The following is a 14,241-nucleotide window of genomic DNA, read 5'->3' on the forward strand; positions in this document are numbered from 1 at the left end:
CCATCTCCATGCCTTGTCATTTAGAATGTCCTCCTGTACTTTTCTCAGCTATTTGCATTCCATCTGTTCATTATGACCCAACTCACATTGCACCTTCTTCATGCCCTTCTCCATTAAACTATCTATAATGCATCCTTCTCTCACCCTAATGCCCTATCCAAGTAGGGTCGCCCTAACACTTAATATCAGTACCATTCACTTTCAAAAAACCTTTATTGAGGAATAATTGACAAATATAATATTTAAAGTGTACAACATGATGACTTGATGTACATCCATATTGTAAATGATTACCAAGATCAAGATAATTAATATGATTCACTTTTAAATAAACTTTTTATTATGCAATATTCAATACTACTTACTTTTGATTTATTATAGTATATATTTGGTATATTTCCAAAATGATAATGAGAAACCTTACAATAGAGACCACATAAAAAATCATGCCAGTTGAAAAAAGAAAGTGAAAATTCAAACCCATATGTGAGAGAGAATAAGTAACATGGATTAATGAAACTTAAAAATCTAGTTATATGTTTCCTGGCAAATAAAAAAAGGACCAATTAGATAGCATTTGGAAGTGACTTACTGTTGTGATATTGTGTGTGTGTGTGTTTGTGTGTGTATTTTTAATCTGTACGCATCTTGTCTTCACTAACTCTAATCTTTGTGATTTCTAGGACTTATTTTAGGAATTACACTTTGTAGTACGTAGCACAGTGTCTTGTCTAGCATATGATGAGTTTAACAAATTGATGGCTAATGTGATATCAGAATCATAAATTTGAAGCCATTTTCTTTATTAGAAAATCAAAATAGTACATAATAAACATATGAATGAAATGTGAGCATAAGAAAACATAGAAATCTCAGAGGGAGAATGGACAGTCTGAAGGTATGACCATTTTAATTAGAAGAAATTTTAAAAAGCGTTCATAACTTACTCTTTTTCTCAATAAATGTCTATACAGACATCTCATAATATGGTGTAGCAAACCTTTAGTGAAATAAGAAACCAACTTTATTGGAACTAAATTGTTCAGTCTAATTTATGTCATTATTACTAGTGGAATAGGTGATAATACTCTACCTTCTTAAAGTATAAATTCACAGCACATCCATCTTCTGAGTTTTCTTCCCTGCCCTAAATAGCTGTTTTATGGGACTTAAAGGATACTGTGCAGATACACTATGCTGCTCCTCACACTGTAAATCAGTGTTTCATTTCTTCTCCATCTACAAGTTTCTAAACTTGGTATGGGGACATTTTTAATATATAGAGAATGAACACTTTAGTCCAATGCTGTCCAATAGTAATTTCCATGAAGGTGGAAGTGTTCTAAATCTGTGCTGTCCAATACGGTAGCTACTAGCCTTAAGTGTTGAGAACTCAAAATGTAGCTAGTGTGACCGAAGACTGTATTTTAAATTGTATTTAATGTTAATTACTTGGAATTTAAATGGAAATAGCCAAAAGTGGCTAGTGACTATAGAATCGGACAGAATTGGCAGCTTTTACAGAGCTGCTTGCTTTTAGAACATACCTTTTCTTACCTGATTTGATAACTCTAACAGTAGATTCAGTTGGCCACTGTTTCTTTATTATCATGTGAAGTTTTAAGCTACCATGCATTAAGAGTGAAGATTTGGGTGTCTTTATTATTTTAAGAAGTCTATGTAATCAAAAGTAAAATTTAGAGAAATTTATTATTTACTGTCTCGGTAACACGGAGAGGATCATCACTGTTTCTATCATTACATTTGTGCTTGGGTTCAAAGAAAAAAAATTATAAAATAGGAGTCTCCATTGGGTGTAGGCCCCCTTTCCTGGCCCTACTGGCAGATGTACACTTTGCGTCTCTCTTTGCAGGGCATTCTCTGAAGGCCTCTTTAAGCAAGACATCTGAGTAAGTGGGCCTACCAAATTCTTCTCGAGGTAGATTTTTCTGTCTGATTGTCTTGTTTTGCTCACAGTTCTATGAGCAAGTGGGTGGGGTTTGCTTTCTCTAGGCCAGCAGAAGCTTGTTCTAACTCTTCCTTTTAATTTCTTTAATATGAGGATCCCCACACTTGCTCTTTGAAATGCTATTTTGTAAACTATTTCCACTAAGTCTGTTATGCCTTTTTTCCATTTGTGTTGAAGTCTCTTTTCCCAGTGGGGCCTTTCTTTCTCAACTTAGTCATGCTATGTGTGGAGACCCACATCTACACTGCTGGCTTCTCTGACTCATCCTGGGAGGTTCACTTGCTTCAGGAATCCCACTCAACACTGCAGTGGAACACCAGGGAGGCTCTAATGAAGCTAGGCCCTTCTGAAATCTGCATCTTTTCCTGGCACTTTTCCTTCTTGTCCAAAGCTACGTGAGAAGGGAAACAAGCAAAAATGCCCTTTCCTCCTTTAAGGCAATGTTTTTAGTAAATAGTTTTTAGCAATTCTAATTTCTAGTTATAAGCTATTTTTGTTATTACTGCTGCTTTTAAATATTCCATAATCTGGCTAGTAGAAAAGCCTGCTAAAGCTCCAATTTTCCTTTTTCCTCCACCAGCAAGCCAAGAGAGTCAATTCTGACAGTTACATTTTCCTTCCAGTTACAGATTAAATTGTTCCCCTTTTTGAAATATATTATCCATAAATGTGAACAGTCTCTGAACTATGGCCCCTCCCATCCTGGATAGGAGGCTGGGTGGGTGGAAACTGCTCACCCACCCCATTGGCTGCTCTGGGGGTCTTCACACTTTAATCTTCCAGGCCAGGAATTTCCTTGGTCATCCCCCTTCCTGAAAGAAAACCCTCTGCCAAGGATGGCTCAGGCCTATGATTTCCCAATCAAGATGGGTTTAAGCAACAAATTCCTCTGATGAGATTTGTTCAAAGGGTCAAAGTTGAGTAACATAATCATAATCAAAAACTGACCACCCAGTCAGATCGAAGTTTAGCCAATACCCATTCAGTTAACCTATTTTTAATCTCACCAAGCACATCCTTAAAGTATAAAAAGGAACTCCAACCTGAACGTCCCATTAGCTCAGGGAAGGCTTACCCAAGCAGTCACTAAAGAAGCAACTTTCCACACCTAACTAGAGGTCTATAGGAGAAATCAAAAGGCACATATTATTTTGGTTGTGTAAATATGCATAGCTGTGTACAACAAGCGCCATGTTTTTCCAGTTAAATACCCTTCATATAAATATTAAATATTTGATTCTATTCTGTATATATATACATATATATACACACACACACATATATATATTTCATCTTTAGTCAGAAGCATTTCTACCTACTTTGTTATTTTTAAGAAAATCACTTCAGGTTATCTTAATTTTAGCTGAGGGAACCTGCTCACTTAGTATTCCGGTTGTCACCTTTGGCACAAGACCTTACCAAACGATCTCACTGCTTAATTCTATATACAGTGGAGCGCCACCCCTCACTTAGACTTTCAACCTGAAAACGGAAAAAGGGTGACCTGCAGCGCAAACATCTCACCCTCTCAAGGAGTGCGGGGCTGTCTCTTGCTGAGATCCAGAGATTCATTTGCCAGGAGAAGGGTGCAGTTAAATGAACTCCTACAAAACTCAAGTTAGCTAAATTCCAGCTGAACTAACCGGCAGGAGCGGGGAGGGGAGGTGTAACATTTCTGACGACCGCGGGAGTTCCCGCACATCAAGCCCAGAAAATGGTGAGTGTGTGGCAAAGACAGGGAAAGATACACAGGCTGCTGGCCAGACAGAGGAGAGCTGTCCCGGCCCTCTCAGCGTCTTCTCGGGGCACATCCCTTCCTTGCTGGCCGCCTCACCTTACCTTGACCACGTCGTCGTTGAGATGCTTGGGGTCGCGGTTGACCAGGTCGATCTCCTTGGTGTGCGCGTCGTACACTTGCTTCTCGTTCATCTCTTCTGCCATGGCCTTGTTGTTGGGCTTGTAGATGTTGCCCTGTTCCCGGATGGGAACAGTGTAGAGATGTCCCTGCGGAGGGCGGACGGCCAGGAGGGGGAGGGTGGCACCGGCGGTGGGAAGAAAATTTCAAAAAGAAAAACCGGCGATCAGAAAAGGCAGCCTAGTAGCGCGGCAAACCTCGAGGCTCAAAATCGAACTAACCGCTTCGGAAGCGGTGGCTCCGCGCACAGTAAACTCCTTGGCGCCGCAAGCTTTTTAAGAGGATCGAGGAGAGGACACCACACCCCTCGGTACCAGGCAGGGAGCTCCTGCCTCCCCCGCCCGCCACCGCCAGGGGTCAGGGCAAACCCCGCCGTGCGGTCCGCCCCGGCCTCAGCCCTGCGCACGTCCTGCCCGCGGCACCCCGCGGAGACCCCCGCAGGGGAGAGGACCAGACTTCCGACTTTTCTCCAGCCCCTCTCTCCGCCACGCCACCCTCTACCTGAGCTCTTCACCTGTTTCCGTCCCTGGCCTCCATTTCCCTTCTCTCTACATAATCCCTTCTGGCTTCATCCTTAAGACCCATTTGGAACCCCCCGACCCATGGAGTGTCCCCATTTTCGTTCCTTCCTAGCCGAGTATCCTTCGCACCTGCCCGCATCCCGCACCCTCCCTTTGCAGTCTCTGTTCCTGCGCAGCTCCCACCACTCCCCTGGTGCTCACAATCCCGCATCCCCCATCTTTGGGTAGAGACAAGTGTCAGACCCTCCTAAACTCTCTAGAACGGTATCTAACCTGCACAACCCCCCGACCCACCCTCAGGTCACTCCCAGGCTGCCGGCCGGTCGCTGAACGGCGGCTGAGTTTGGGAAAAAGAGGTCTCCACACCCAGGCGGAGACCGAGCGCCGGGAGGTGGTTGGAAGGGGGCGGGGGGGGGGGAGTGGTAGTTAGGGGGAGGGGAGGTCCGCTCCTCTCCAAACACCCCTGCCAGGCGCCGAGATGCAGGAAGAGTTCTTGAGGTGGCCCAAGAGCTTTGGAAAGTGCAGACAAGACGCGCGCTGTCGCCCCGGCCAGCCGGTTCAGGCGCCTGGCGGGGAGTCGGGGGGACTGTCCCCAAGACTGCGAGTGAATGAGCTCTCACCCTCTGCTCTGGCTCTCTGCCTCCCAGCAGACTGGGGCCGGACCGTGGGGGTCCCGCAAAAAGGCAGTGCCCCTGAGCCATTAAGAAACGCGCCCTCGGTCTGGCAGACTCAACTTGAGGACCCCGACGACCCCCTTTTCCGCGATCCTCTAGCTTAGGGGCTGCCTTGGCCCCCTTCCTAACAGGAAAACATAAAACATTCCTGCCTCCTCTTGACCTCCCCGCCCAGGCGCATTCCTCAGCAATGCCAGGGGAGAGGAGTGCTCCGACGTCGAGAGAGGGCTGGGGCAAGCAAAGCAGTCGGAATATTTGGAGTGGGAGATAGCAGAAGCAGCACTTCTTGCGCGCCGCGATCCCGGAGCACACCCACCCGAGCCTACCTCTGAGTCTACGTATTTGCCCCCCGACATTCTGGCCCGTGGCTGGATGAAGGCTCTGAGGAGATTTCCCTGGGCTGTGATTTAAGGGAACTGAGGAAGGAAGATCTTGTATTGTATGGGGGAGCGGGGGGGGGGGAGGCTCTGGCGGGGGGGGGATGGCGGTGGCTGGGAGGGAGCCTCCTGGCTCTCCGCCAAGGGTTTGTTCTGCTCGCGGTTGGCCGGGATTTGCGCTGCGCCGGGTCTAGGCACATCCCCAAGGTTTTGGCAGCAGAGGGCGGGGAGCGCTCGCCGGGAATAAAGAGCAATGAGAAAGCGTTTTCACCGGCTGGGCTGCTTGGGCAGATATTTTAAACCTGGGGCAACATTTTTCCAACTATAAGCCACTGAGAGGCGTCTGGGGGTGGGGGAGCTAATGTTTTCTCAGTGCATCATCCCAACAGGGGTGGGGAGTGGAGGAAGTCGACTGCCTGCAGAGATGCCCAGTATGGGCAACCGAGCTTCAGAAAGAATTCTGCCCTGTTCTAAGCCTTTTCTTCTCATCGCCCACGTTCCATCGCTGCTTAAGACACAACTACCTCCCTGTTTCACAGAGGAAGGGATGAAAAATGACCCGGAACCTTTAGGTGCATTTCATATCTAAACACAAGGAAGGAATCTGTGTGGGTGCGTGTGTGGTGTGCTTTTGGTGACACTGGTTTACATCTAGTCTGTGTGGATGGAAACTTGGAGAAGCAGGCATGCAGAATTTAACGTTTACCAACCGCTTCTGAAATGTCTCTCAAATGCTTTGAAATAAGAAATAAAAATATTTAACTTTTCTATTAATTTATTACTTCTTTTCCCTTGGAACAAAGGAAACAGGTGATGCCGTATTTACAAAATACATAAAATATTTACAATTGTACAAATATTTAATTGGAGTTTCAAGTTTACCAGAGAAGATTCTTTTTTTTTTTTTTTTAAGTGCTTGGCTGTGAGTTAGAAGAGGCTTAGTTTTTCTAGTAATTGATTAGAATTTTAAAAAAAGTTGTTAGCAATGAAAATATTTTATCTGTTCCTAAATCGGGGTTTTCTTTACCTTATTATAAAGTGGCACAAGATGAATTGAGCAATAATCAGTCATTTTACTTTGGGGCAATAATAAGGAAATTCACCATCCAAAAATGGAAAGGACATTTTGCATTATGTTCCACATGCAATCGAAAGTCAAATTATGACTTGAAATGAAAAAGCTGGGACTATACCTGAAAGGGCACAGGATATATTAAAAATACTGGCAGTCTAGAAAAGGGAAAATGGGGATGGACACAAAAGGAGGAGGAGAAAGGGAAATAGAGGATGGAACTCCTAGACTTGATTATCAAGGTGGAGAGAAGACATAAACATATAAAAGAGAATGACAAAGCACAGGTTTTTGTTATTGTTGATAGCAGAAAGGCAATACAGTTTTTGAAGAAAAGATCAATTTCAACTAGATGGCAGGGAAAATGTCACAAATGTTGGCATGACTTTAATTATGCTGACTAGTCATCATTAGAATACTAAAGATCTTCCCAAAGTTGGGTTTTCTTAATTTTACTTCTGCCAAATTGCATTTCTAAATGCTTTGAACAGATGACATGTTAACAAACATGATATTCTAGAAAAGGGAGGTGTCAGGGTCAGTGTGTTGTGTAGTGCCTAGTCTACCTCTAATGACTGCGAAAAGATTGCTGTTCCTCTAACTCCTCCTTCATAAAAATGTTGGCTGCAAAGCAGTTGAGTTTTGTTCTATGGAAAAATGTGGAAGCTGTTTCCCATCTTTTGTTATTCAGTCTTCAGCTGCAATGAGTAATCTTGACTGTGAAAAAAGTCAACAGGAACAGGGAGAGAGCATGTCCTGCATTCCAGCAAGGAATGAACTTTGTGGCGAGGCCTGTGAGTGAATGCTTAACTAGCACTCAAAGGAGGGAAAGCAGCCTCCCTGGGGAAGTCCACCCCAAAGTCAGCACAGCACATGGAATCATAATGATCAGTGAAGCGTTGTCAATGCCAAAATGAATTCCTAATGAGAGGAAAAACCACAAACTCTTCATTAACCTGCCCCAACAAGAAGCTGGCACCAAAGAGAAACAGATCATATTCTCGTTATAATAGCTGATTGGGATAATTGGCTCCATCCAGCTTTATGAGATACAAAGAAAAGATGAAGTAGAACACTGTTAGCAGAGATTTGAAATGAATAGATGATATAAAAATATATATATTTTTTCTTTGATACCCACAGAGATAACTTTAGGCTTAGAGGCAAGTTAATAACTTCTCCAAATCATTTACTAAAAAAAAAAATGGGTAAATGGCAACTCATTTGCCCTCTACTTTTTTTTTTTTAGGAAGCAGCCTTAAAGGTCAGCTCATGCATTATATGTTATTATATAGAGAGCTGAAAGGACACAGATCATCAAACCAGCCATCTTCAAAATAAGGAAACTGAAGTTTAAGTACATGAAAATGATGTGTTCTTAAGGAGTTCTGTGGGGCAATGAAACATTTTAAAATTCATAAATAACTATAGCACCTGTTAACAACTTACGGGGCGTGGGATTCTTAAGTAGTGTAATGACATGGAAGGCTGTGGTAATACTGTGAAGTTGTCTTTTGTGTTCTCTCATCTCTTTCTCTAGGCCCCCTAACCCCTGAGCACAGCTTCCTCTTCCCATCCCTTCCACCCTAGGTCCTCTTCATACTCTCAGCTGGCTTCATCTAATTCCCGCTCCAGGATTAGGAGTCTAAGGTTTGACCACTTATAATGATATGAAGGTTTAAAAAAGCAGTCACCTTTCCAAGATTTCTCAACACTCAGAAGCTTGATACTGCCCAAATGTGCCTTTGTTGATGAGTTCAAAAAAGGGAGTGTAGCTTAGATTATAATAAGGATTATCACTAGGTGTGATATAAAAACAATTTAATAACTAGTATGACAGAGCCACCAAGCAGTCATTCTAGGCTTGAGTCACAGCTCTGGAGTTGTGCCTTAGTGTCCTGCCGGCTAGCTGCTGGCTTACTGGGAGTTGGGGGCCCTTGGGAGAAGGACAAGAGGGGAGGGAGTACATTTTAGAGCAGTGACTATTTATACGCAAGTACATAAATGGCAATATTTTTACAATCTGTGTTTCAGCTGAGTATTTACCCTGTTTTCACCATCACCACCTCTCATACCTTCCCCTATTCACCCCCATACCCCAGATCCCATTCAGGCCTTCTTCCCATACCTGCCATACCTTCTTCCATACATTCCATTTTATACATGGAAAGAAATGGCTTTCTAGAAGAAGACTTTGCCTCATCACCCAGTCCCTTCCTATCCCTGTTCTGGTTTGAAGGCCTCACTGGAATCTTCCTCAGTTTGAGGAATTCATTGGTCTTTCCATTTTGACTCTCTTAAATGATTTTTTTCTATTTATTTTCTTTAAAAAAAAAAGGACAACTATTTCTACATCTTAAAAATCTGATCAAGATGGCTGAAAAAGTATTCTTTTTATACTGTTTCTTTAAATTAGCTTTATTTTCTTTATTTGTAAAATGAAAAATATAATTGACATCTACCCAAGAGGGGTGCTGTGAACATTCAATGAGGTGATGCATTTAAACCACTGAGGATACTGCCTAAATCAAAACAGATGCTAGGGTTAAGGAGACAAATTTCAGTCCACAGATTCAGGATTGGAATAAATGTATTTTCTTTTATAGTATTTTTATTGTAAAATAGTTCAACCAAATAGTGTAATGAACACTCACCATAAGCCTGATCAAATAATTTTGTTTTGCCTGGTTTGCTTCAGATTTTTAAAGTGGAAAACATAGATATTATTCAGGTCCCCTCTGAGGTATAACTTTCTCTTTTTTTAATAACTGAACTTAATTTCTTTTACAAACCCCATTCCTTCATGTGGCAGAACCTTCACCTCAATCAAGTCCTAGTTTCTTCCATTTTGTTAAGGTTGTATTGCATCTAAATTCCAGGGGCTTATTGCCAAGGAGTCCCAGGGTGGGTCTGTGGAGGAGAGTCTCTTCCTTAGTTGTACATCTTGGATCTGCTGATAGGTACATATCCTGTCTGTCATTGGTCCGTTCAGGATGCTGCTATAATGTCCTCATGCTGATTCAGTATGACCCTTAGGGCTAGAGACACCTTTTGCTACTTCTGTCCTTTTCTTGGGGCTCTTTTCAAGTCTGATGAATCTGGGTGGGCAGGCCTGATGCAGCATCACGGAGCCTCCTATGGTAAATGTGGTGTAGAGAACAGAATAAATGCCCTACCACCGTGCAGAGGAACTCTAGAGGGTTGCTATCTCTACAGGCCCTACTCAGAAGCAGGAGGCACAAGTACCTCTGCTCTTAGATCCTCCTTTATCTGGGTTCATGCTAGGGATGCACATGTGTCAAAAATTACTTTGCTTATTTTCCTAATTTCGTCTCCCTTGAGCAGGAAGCCTTGCTCATATATCACTCAATTTCTTTAATGCCCCGAATTCCCCCAGGACCAAGCCTTTTGGAATCAAGAGAAGCCTTATCTCTGCTTTTTCGTTGTAATAATCCTTCCCTAGGTATGGTGGGAGGTGAGGTAGGGGAAGGCTCCATGGGCATCCAGAAAAGAACATCAGTAAACATTTCAAAAGTGTCATCATTCACTAGTTTTCCTCTTTCCGTTGGAGGGGGAATTAGATGAAGCTAGTCAAAAGGTACAAACTTCCAGTTATAAGAGTAATAGAGATGTAATGTGTGAGTGATAAACATAATTAACGCTGCTGTATGTTATATATGGAAATTGTTAAAAGAGTAAACCTTGAGTTCTCATCACGAGGAAAAACCTTTTTTTCCTATTTCTTTAATTTTATATCTATAGTAAATGATGAATGTTCACTGAACTTATTGGGATAATCATTTCATGATGTATGTATCATCATGCTATATACCTTAAACTTATATAGTGCTGTATATTGATTATATCTCAATAAACTGGAAGAAAACATAATCCTGGTAAGATTTTGCTGGTGACATATAAGATCTATCTGGTCTTTCTGAATTATAACAAACCCTCAAGTTCAAATTCCAAATATGTAACTTTAGAACTTCTGCCAACGTTTATATTTCATTGATAGCCTTATATTAAGGCTTCTATCCTTCTAATTAGCTCAAAATATTGATGGTGGAATAATATCTTTAGTCTTTAGCTTTTACTGTATCAGTTTGCTATATAATTTTCCTATCAAATCTTTGTTATTCAAGACCAAATCAATCTGACTGGTTATTCAGTATTATTGAAATAAGATTTCAGAATATGATTTTCAAAGCAGCTGACAATCTACCTTACTTTCAAAAATTAGGCCATCTTATTGTCATCATCATTGTTCCAGATTTAGAACTCAATATGATGAAACTTGTGATTTTTCTTCGAAAATGCAGCGAAATTTTGTCTCTAAGAGTGGATATTCAAAATTTACAGACTTCCTTTTTCTTTTATATGTAAATTTTCCTTGAGTTTTTCCCCCATAAATTACATTAAAAACAAAATCATAATACAATCTGATTTGTCAGCATGCAAGTAAATCTAAACATTGAGAAAATGCTAAATGTAAGCGAACACAAATCACATTGTGTTCTTTCTTATTTGTGCTAAAATTCCAGGTTCAATTCATCATTTCATCATGATACCATATAAGAAATCGAACTAACTGCTATGAAATTGGGGGATCTACCTACCTTGACTATTTTAATAACTGGATAATAGCCCTACCAAAATAATTGTTCCAGCATTTATTAAAGAGAGGAACTCTTAGTCCAAACACTGATATAATCAAGGAATAATATGTTCAGAAAGCGTGAAAAGATATAAAAAATAACAATATTTGGCTCATTTTTTCTTTAACCTAGGTAGATTTATATCAATAATAAAAGCAATGCTAATTACAGTCCTAGCTAATCCAAGATTGAAAATGTTTAATATGAGGCTCGGGTGTAGCAATTTTTTCAGAAAAATTGGTGTCAAGTGGTGAGCCAGATTGCTACGTTACATCTAGTTGAGAGAAGTAGAATTTCAGATATGTGGACAATGACTACATTTCCTCCTATTCAAGTGAAACAAAATTCTGATCACCCTTTATAAATATGGAAACTCCACAAATCTTATTCAAAGTGTGACTAACGCTCAGAAAACCTAATAGGACAGCAAAATGTAATATAATATATAATGTAATATAATATATATCGGAGATAAATGGCATTTTATAGTATACTAGTAGAGTGTTTAAACAGCATACAAGTAAATCTAAATTTAGAACATCACATATTTTATTTTAACAAACGATTAATTTAAAAATTCTATTTTAATGAAGTGATAAAGAATAAAAATGGTAGTAGTCCCTGAACACTACCATGAAATTATAAGGAGATATACACTGTAAAACTTTCATATTTTTCTTAAGTTAATGTAAATATTTGGGAGGAGTCCTTTATAAAAGCCCTTTGTTTTGTAACCAACCCATCTGGCTTTTTCAGAGCTCCATTATTTAACAAAGGAAACACTCCTTCCTTTTGGCCCTTTCCCTAGTAAATAAACTATTTACCAGGAGTTGCTTTTACCTGGGGGAAATTTATGTCTACAACCACTCCCCTTGAGGCAACAATGCTTAATCATAAAATATTTCACTCTTCAAAAAGTATATATCAGTTCATATTAACCATTTATTAAGTGGTCTGGTCTTTATAGAGAACTTTACTTTCTTATAATTATATATTGAGTATATTGAAGGTTTTTTTTGTTTTTAACCAATTCCAGGGAAAATTTGGGTCTGTAACATCAGCTTTTGTACATACTGGAGGATGGGTTTAATTCGGCACTGCTGGCTTTACTGTCAATCAATTCAACTTACTTCAGAGGGAATGTGAATGTGTTTTAAAGCTAGTATGGGGGATTATAGTTATGGGACAGACTGTAGAATCTTTTTTTTCTTTTTTCTTTTTTGATTTTGTTGGGTCTTCGTTACCGTGCACGGGCTTCCCATTGCGGTGGCTTCTCTTGCTGAGGAGCACGGGCTCTAGGCCCGGGGGCTTCAGTAGTTGTGGCTCTGGGGCATGTGGGATCTTCCTGGACGAGGGCTCGAACCAGCGTCCCCTGAATTGGCAGGCGGATTCTTAACCACTGCGCCACCAGGTAAGCCCTAGGATCTTTTCAGAGGGTCAAATAATCTGTCTTTCAGTTTCTTCTTTTCTCTGTCTTTAGCTACTTCATCTTCACCTCTCTCCATGTCTTACTCAAGCTAATTACTAGGGCCTTGCTACCCAAAGGGACCTGCACCATCACCAGCAGCATCAGCTGGGAGCTTGTTATAAACCAGAATCTCAGGTCCAATCCCAGATTTATTGAATCAGACTCTGCATTTTAACAAGATCGCCAGGTTATTCGTATGCACATTAAACTTTGAAAAGCAGCGTTCTGGGGAAACTTGAAAATGCTTATTCTCTGAAGGTGTTAGGGAGGTGTTAGGCAGAAGCTGGGCAGGGAGGTGCGCGAGGGTGAGTGCGCGTGCACGAGGGCGGGCCAGTGAAGCCCGTGGCCCTGGCACATGATCCCAGACTGTCTCCGTTGCTTGGTGGCTCAGTCTGTATGTCCCTCATTGGGTGCCATCATGGCGGACGCGGCCAGTCAGGTGCTCCTGGGCTCTTGTCTCACCATCCTGTCCCAGCTGCTCTTGTATGTGAAGGTGCTCATCCAGGTGGGATATGAGCCTCTTCCTCCAACAGTTGGACGAAATATTTTGGGGCGGCAAGTATGTCAGCTTCCTGGTCTTTTTTGTTAGGCTCAGCACATTGCAAGCATCCATGGGAAGCGTGGGTTGTTCACAGGCTTAACTCCAAGACTGTGTTCAGGGGTCCTTGGAACTGTGGTCCATGGTAAAGTTTTACAACATTACCAGTAGTGTGACAAGGTTGAGGAGTCATGATTTGGAAATGTACAGAAAGAAGTTTCATCTCTGACCGAGTTATCAAGGAGACAACTGGAGAGATAATGGCTTCTTCTGCTGCTACTCTCATCACTCATCCCTTTCACGTGAGCACCCTGAGATCTATGGTACAGTTCATTGGCAGAGAATCCAAGTACCATGGACTTCGTGACTCCATAGTAACTATCTATCAGGAAGAGGGCATACTAGGATTTTTTGTGGGTGTTATTCCTCGCCTCCTAGGTGACATCATTTCTTTGTGGCTCTGTAACTCAGTGGCCTACCTCATCAATGTCCTTGCACCAAACGGTGGGGTTTCCCCCATGAATGAAATGAGTTATTCCCTAGCTGTCACAGGATTTTTTGCCAGTATGTTGACCTATCCCTTTGTGCTTGTCTCTAATCTTATGGCTGTCAACAGCTGTGGGCTTGCTGATGGATGCCCTCCTTACTCCCCAATATATACTTCTTGGATAGATGGCTGGTGCCTGCTACAAAAAGAGGGAAATATGAGCCGAAGAAATAGCTTGTTTTTCCAGAAGGTCCCCTTTAGGAAGACTTATTGTTGTGACCTGAGAATGTCAATTTGAAGATGTGGGACGGGGACAGTGACATTTCTGTAGTCCCATATACACAGAATTATGGGAGAGAGTGTTGGTTTCTATACAGTGTGGCGTGCTTTTTATTAAATAATCATTCAGTCTTGGGAAAATGAAAAAAAAGGCAGAAGTTATGTCAGCAAATAAACTAAAAAACAAAACAAAACAAAAAATCCTCATAAATAAGAACCACGAATGAAGAAAAACCTCCACAAATACATGCATAACAGAGCTTGTACATCATCGTAGGAAGAG

General features: G+C 41.5%; 2 protein-coding genes and 1 pseudogene across 7 annotated transcripts in view; 2 read left to right on the plus strand and 1 right to left on the minus strand.

Annotated features, from left to right (window-relative positions):
- The window catches only part of CAV1 (caveolin 1), a 32,780-nt gene extending 27,281 nt beyond the window's left edge, over nucleotides 1-5,499 (minus strand). Inside the window, exons 1-2 of one of the 4 annotated variants that reach the window (XM_059933549.1) lie at nucleotides 5,406-5,499; nucleotides 3,809-3,973 (exon numbers count right to left, since the gene is read on the minus strand). In XM_059933549.1, the coding sequence (XP_059789532.1) occupies nucleotides 3,809-3,973; nucleotides 5,406-5,435 (195 nt within the window). In that variant the 5' untranslated portion in view covers nucleotides 5,436-5,499. Of the gene's footprint in view, nucleotides 1-3,808; nucleotides 3,974-4,678; nucleotides 4,799-5,025; nucleotides 5,210-5,405 lie in introns of those variants that run through there. The other 3 variants (XM_059933548.1, XM_059933550.1, XM_059933551.1) reach the window with 3 other exon arrangements.
- The window catches only part of TFEC (transcription factor EC), a 650,324-nt gene that overhangs the window by 130,801 nt on the left and 505,282 nt on the right, over nucleotides 1-14,241 (plus strand). The window lies entirely within an intron of this gene.
- LOC132371438 (mitochondrial carrier homolog 2-like) lies at nucleotides 13,073-13,980 on the plus strand (annotated as a pseudogene).

The sequence above is a fragment of the Balaenoptera ricei genome, chromosome 9, assembly GCF_028023285.1.
Source record: "Balaenoptera ricei isolate mBalRic1 chromosome 9, mBalRic1.hap2, whole genome shotgun sequence".
In the NCBI taxonomy this organism is placed as follows: Eukaryota; Metazoa; Chordata; class Mammalia; order Artiodactyla; family Balaenopteridae; genus Balaenoptera; species Balaenoptera ricei.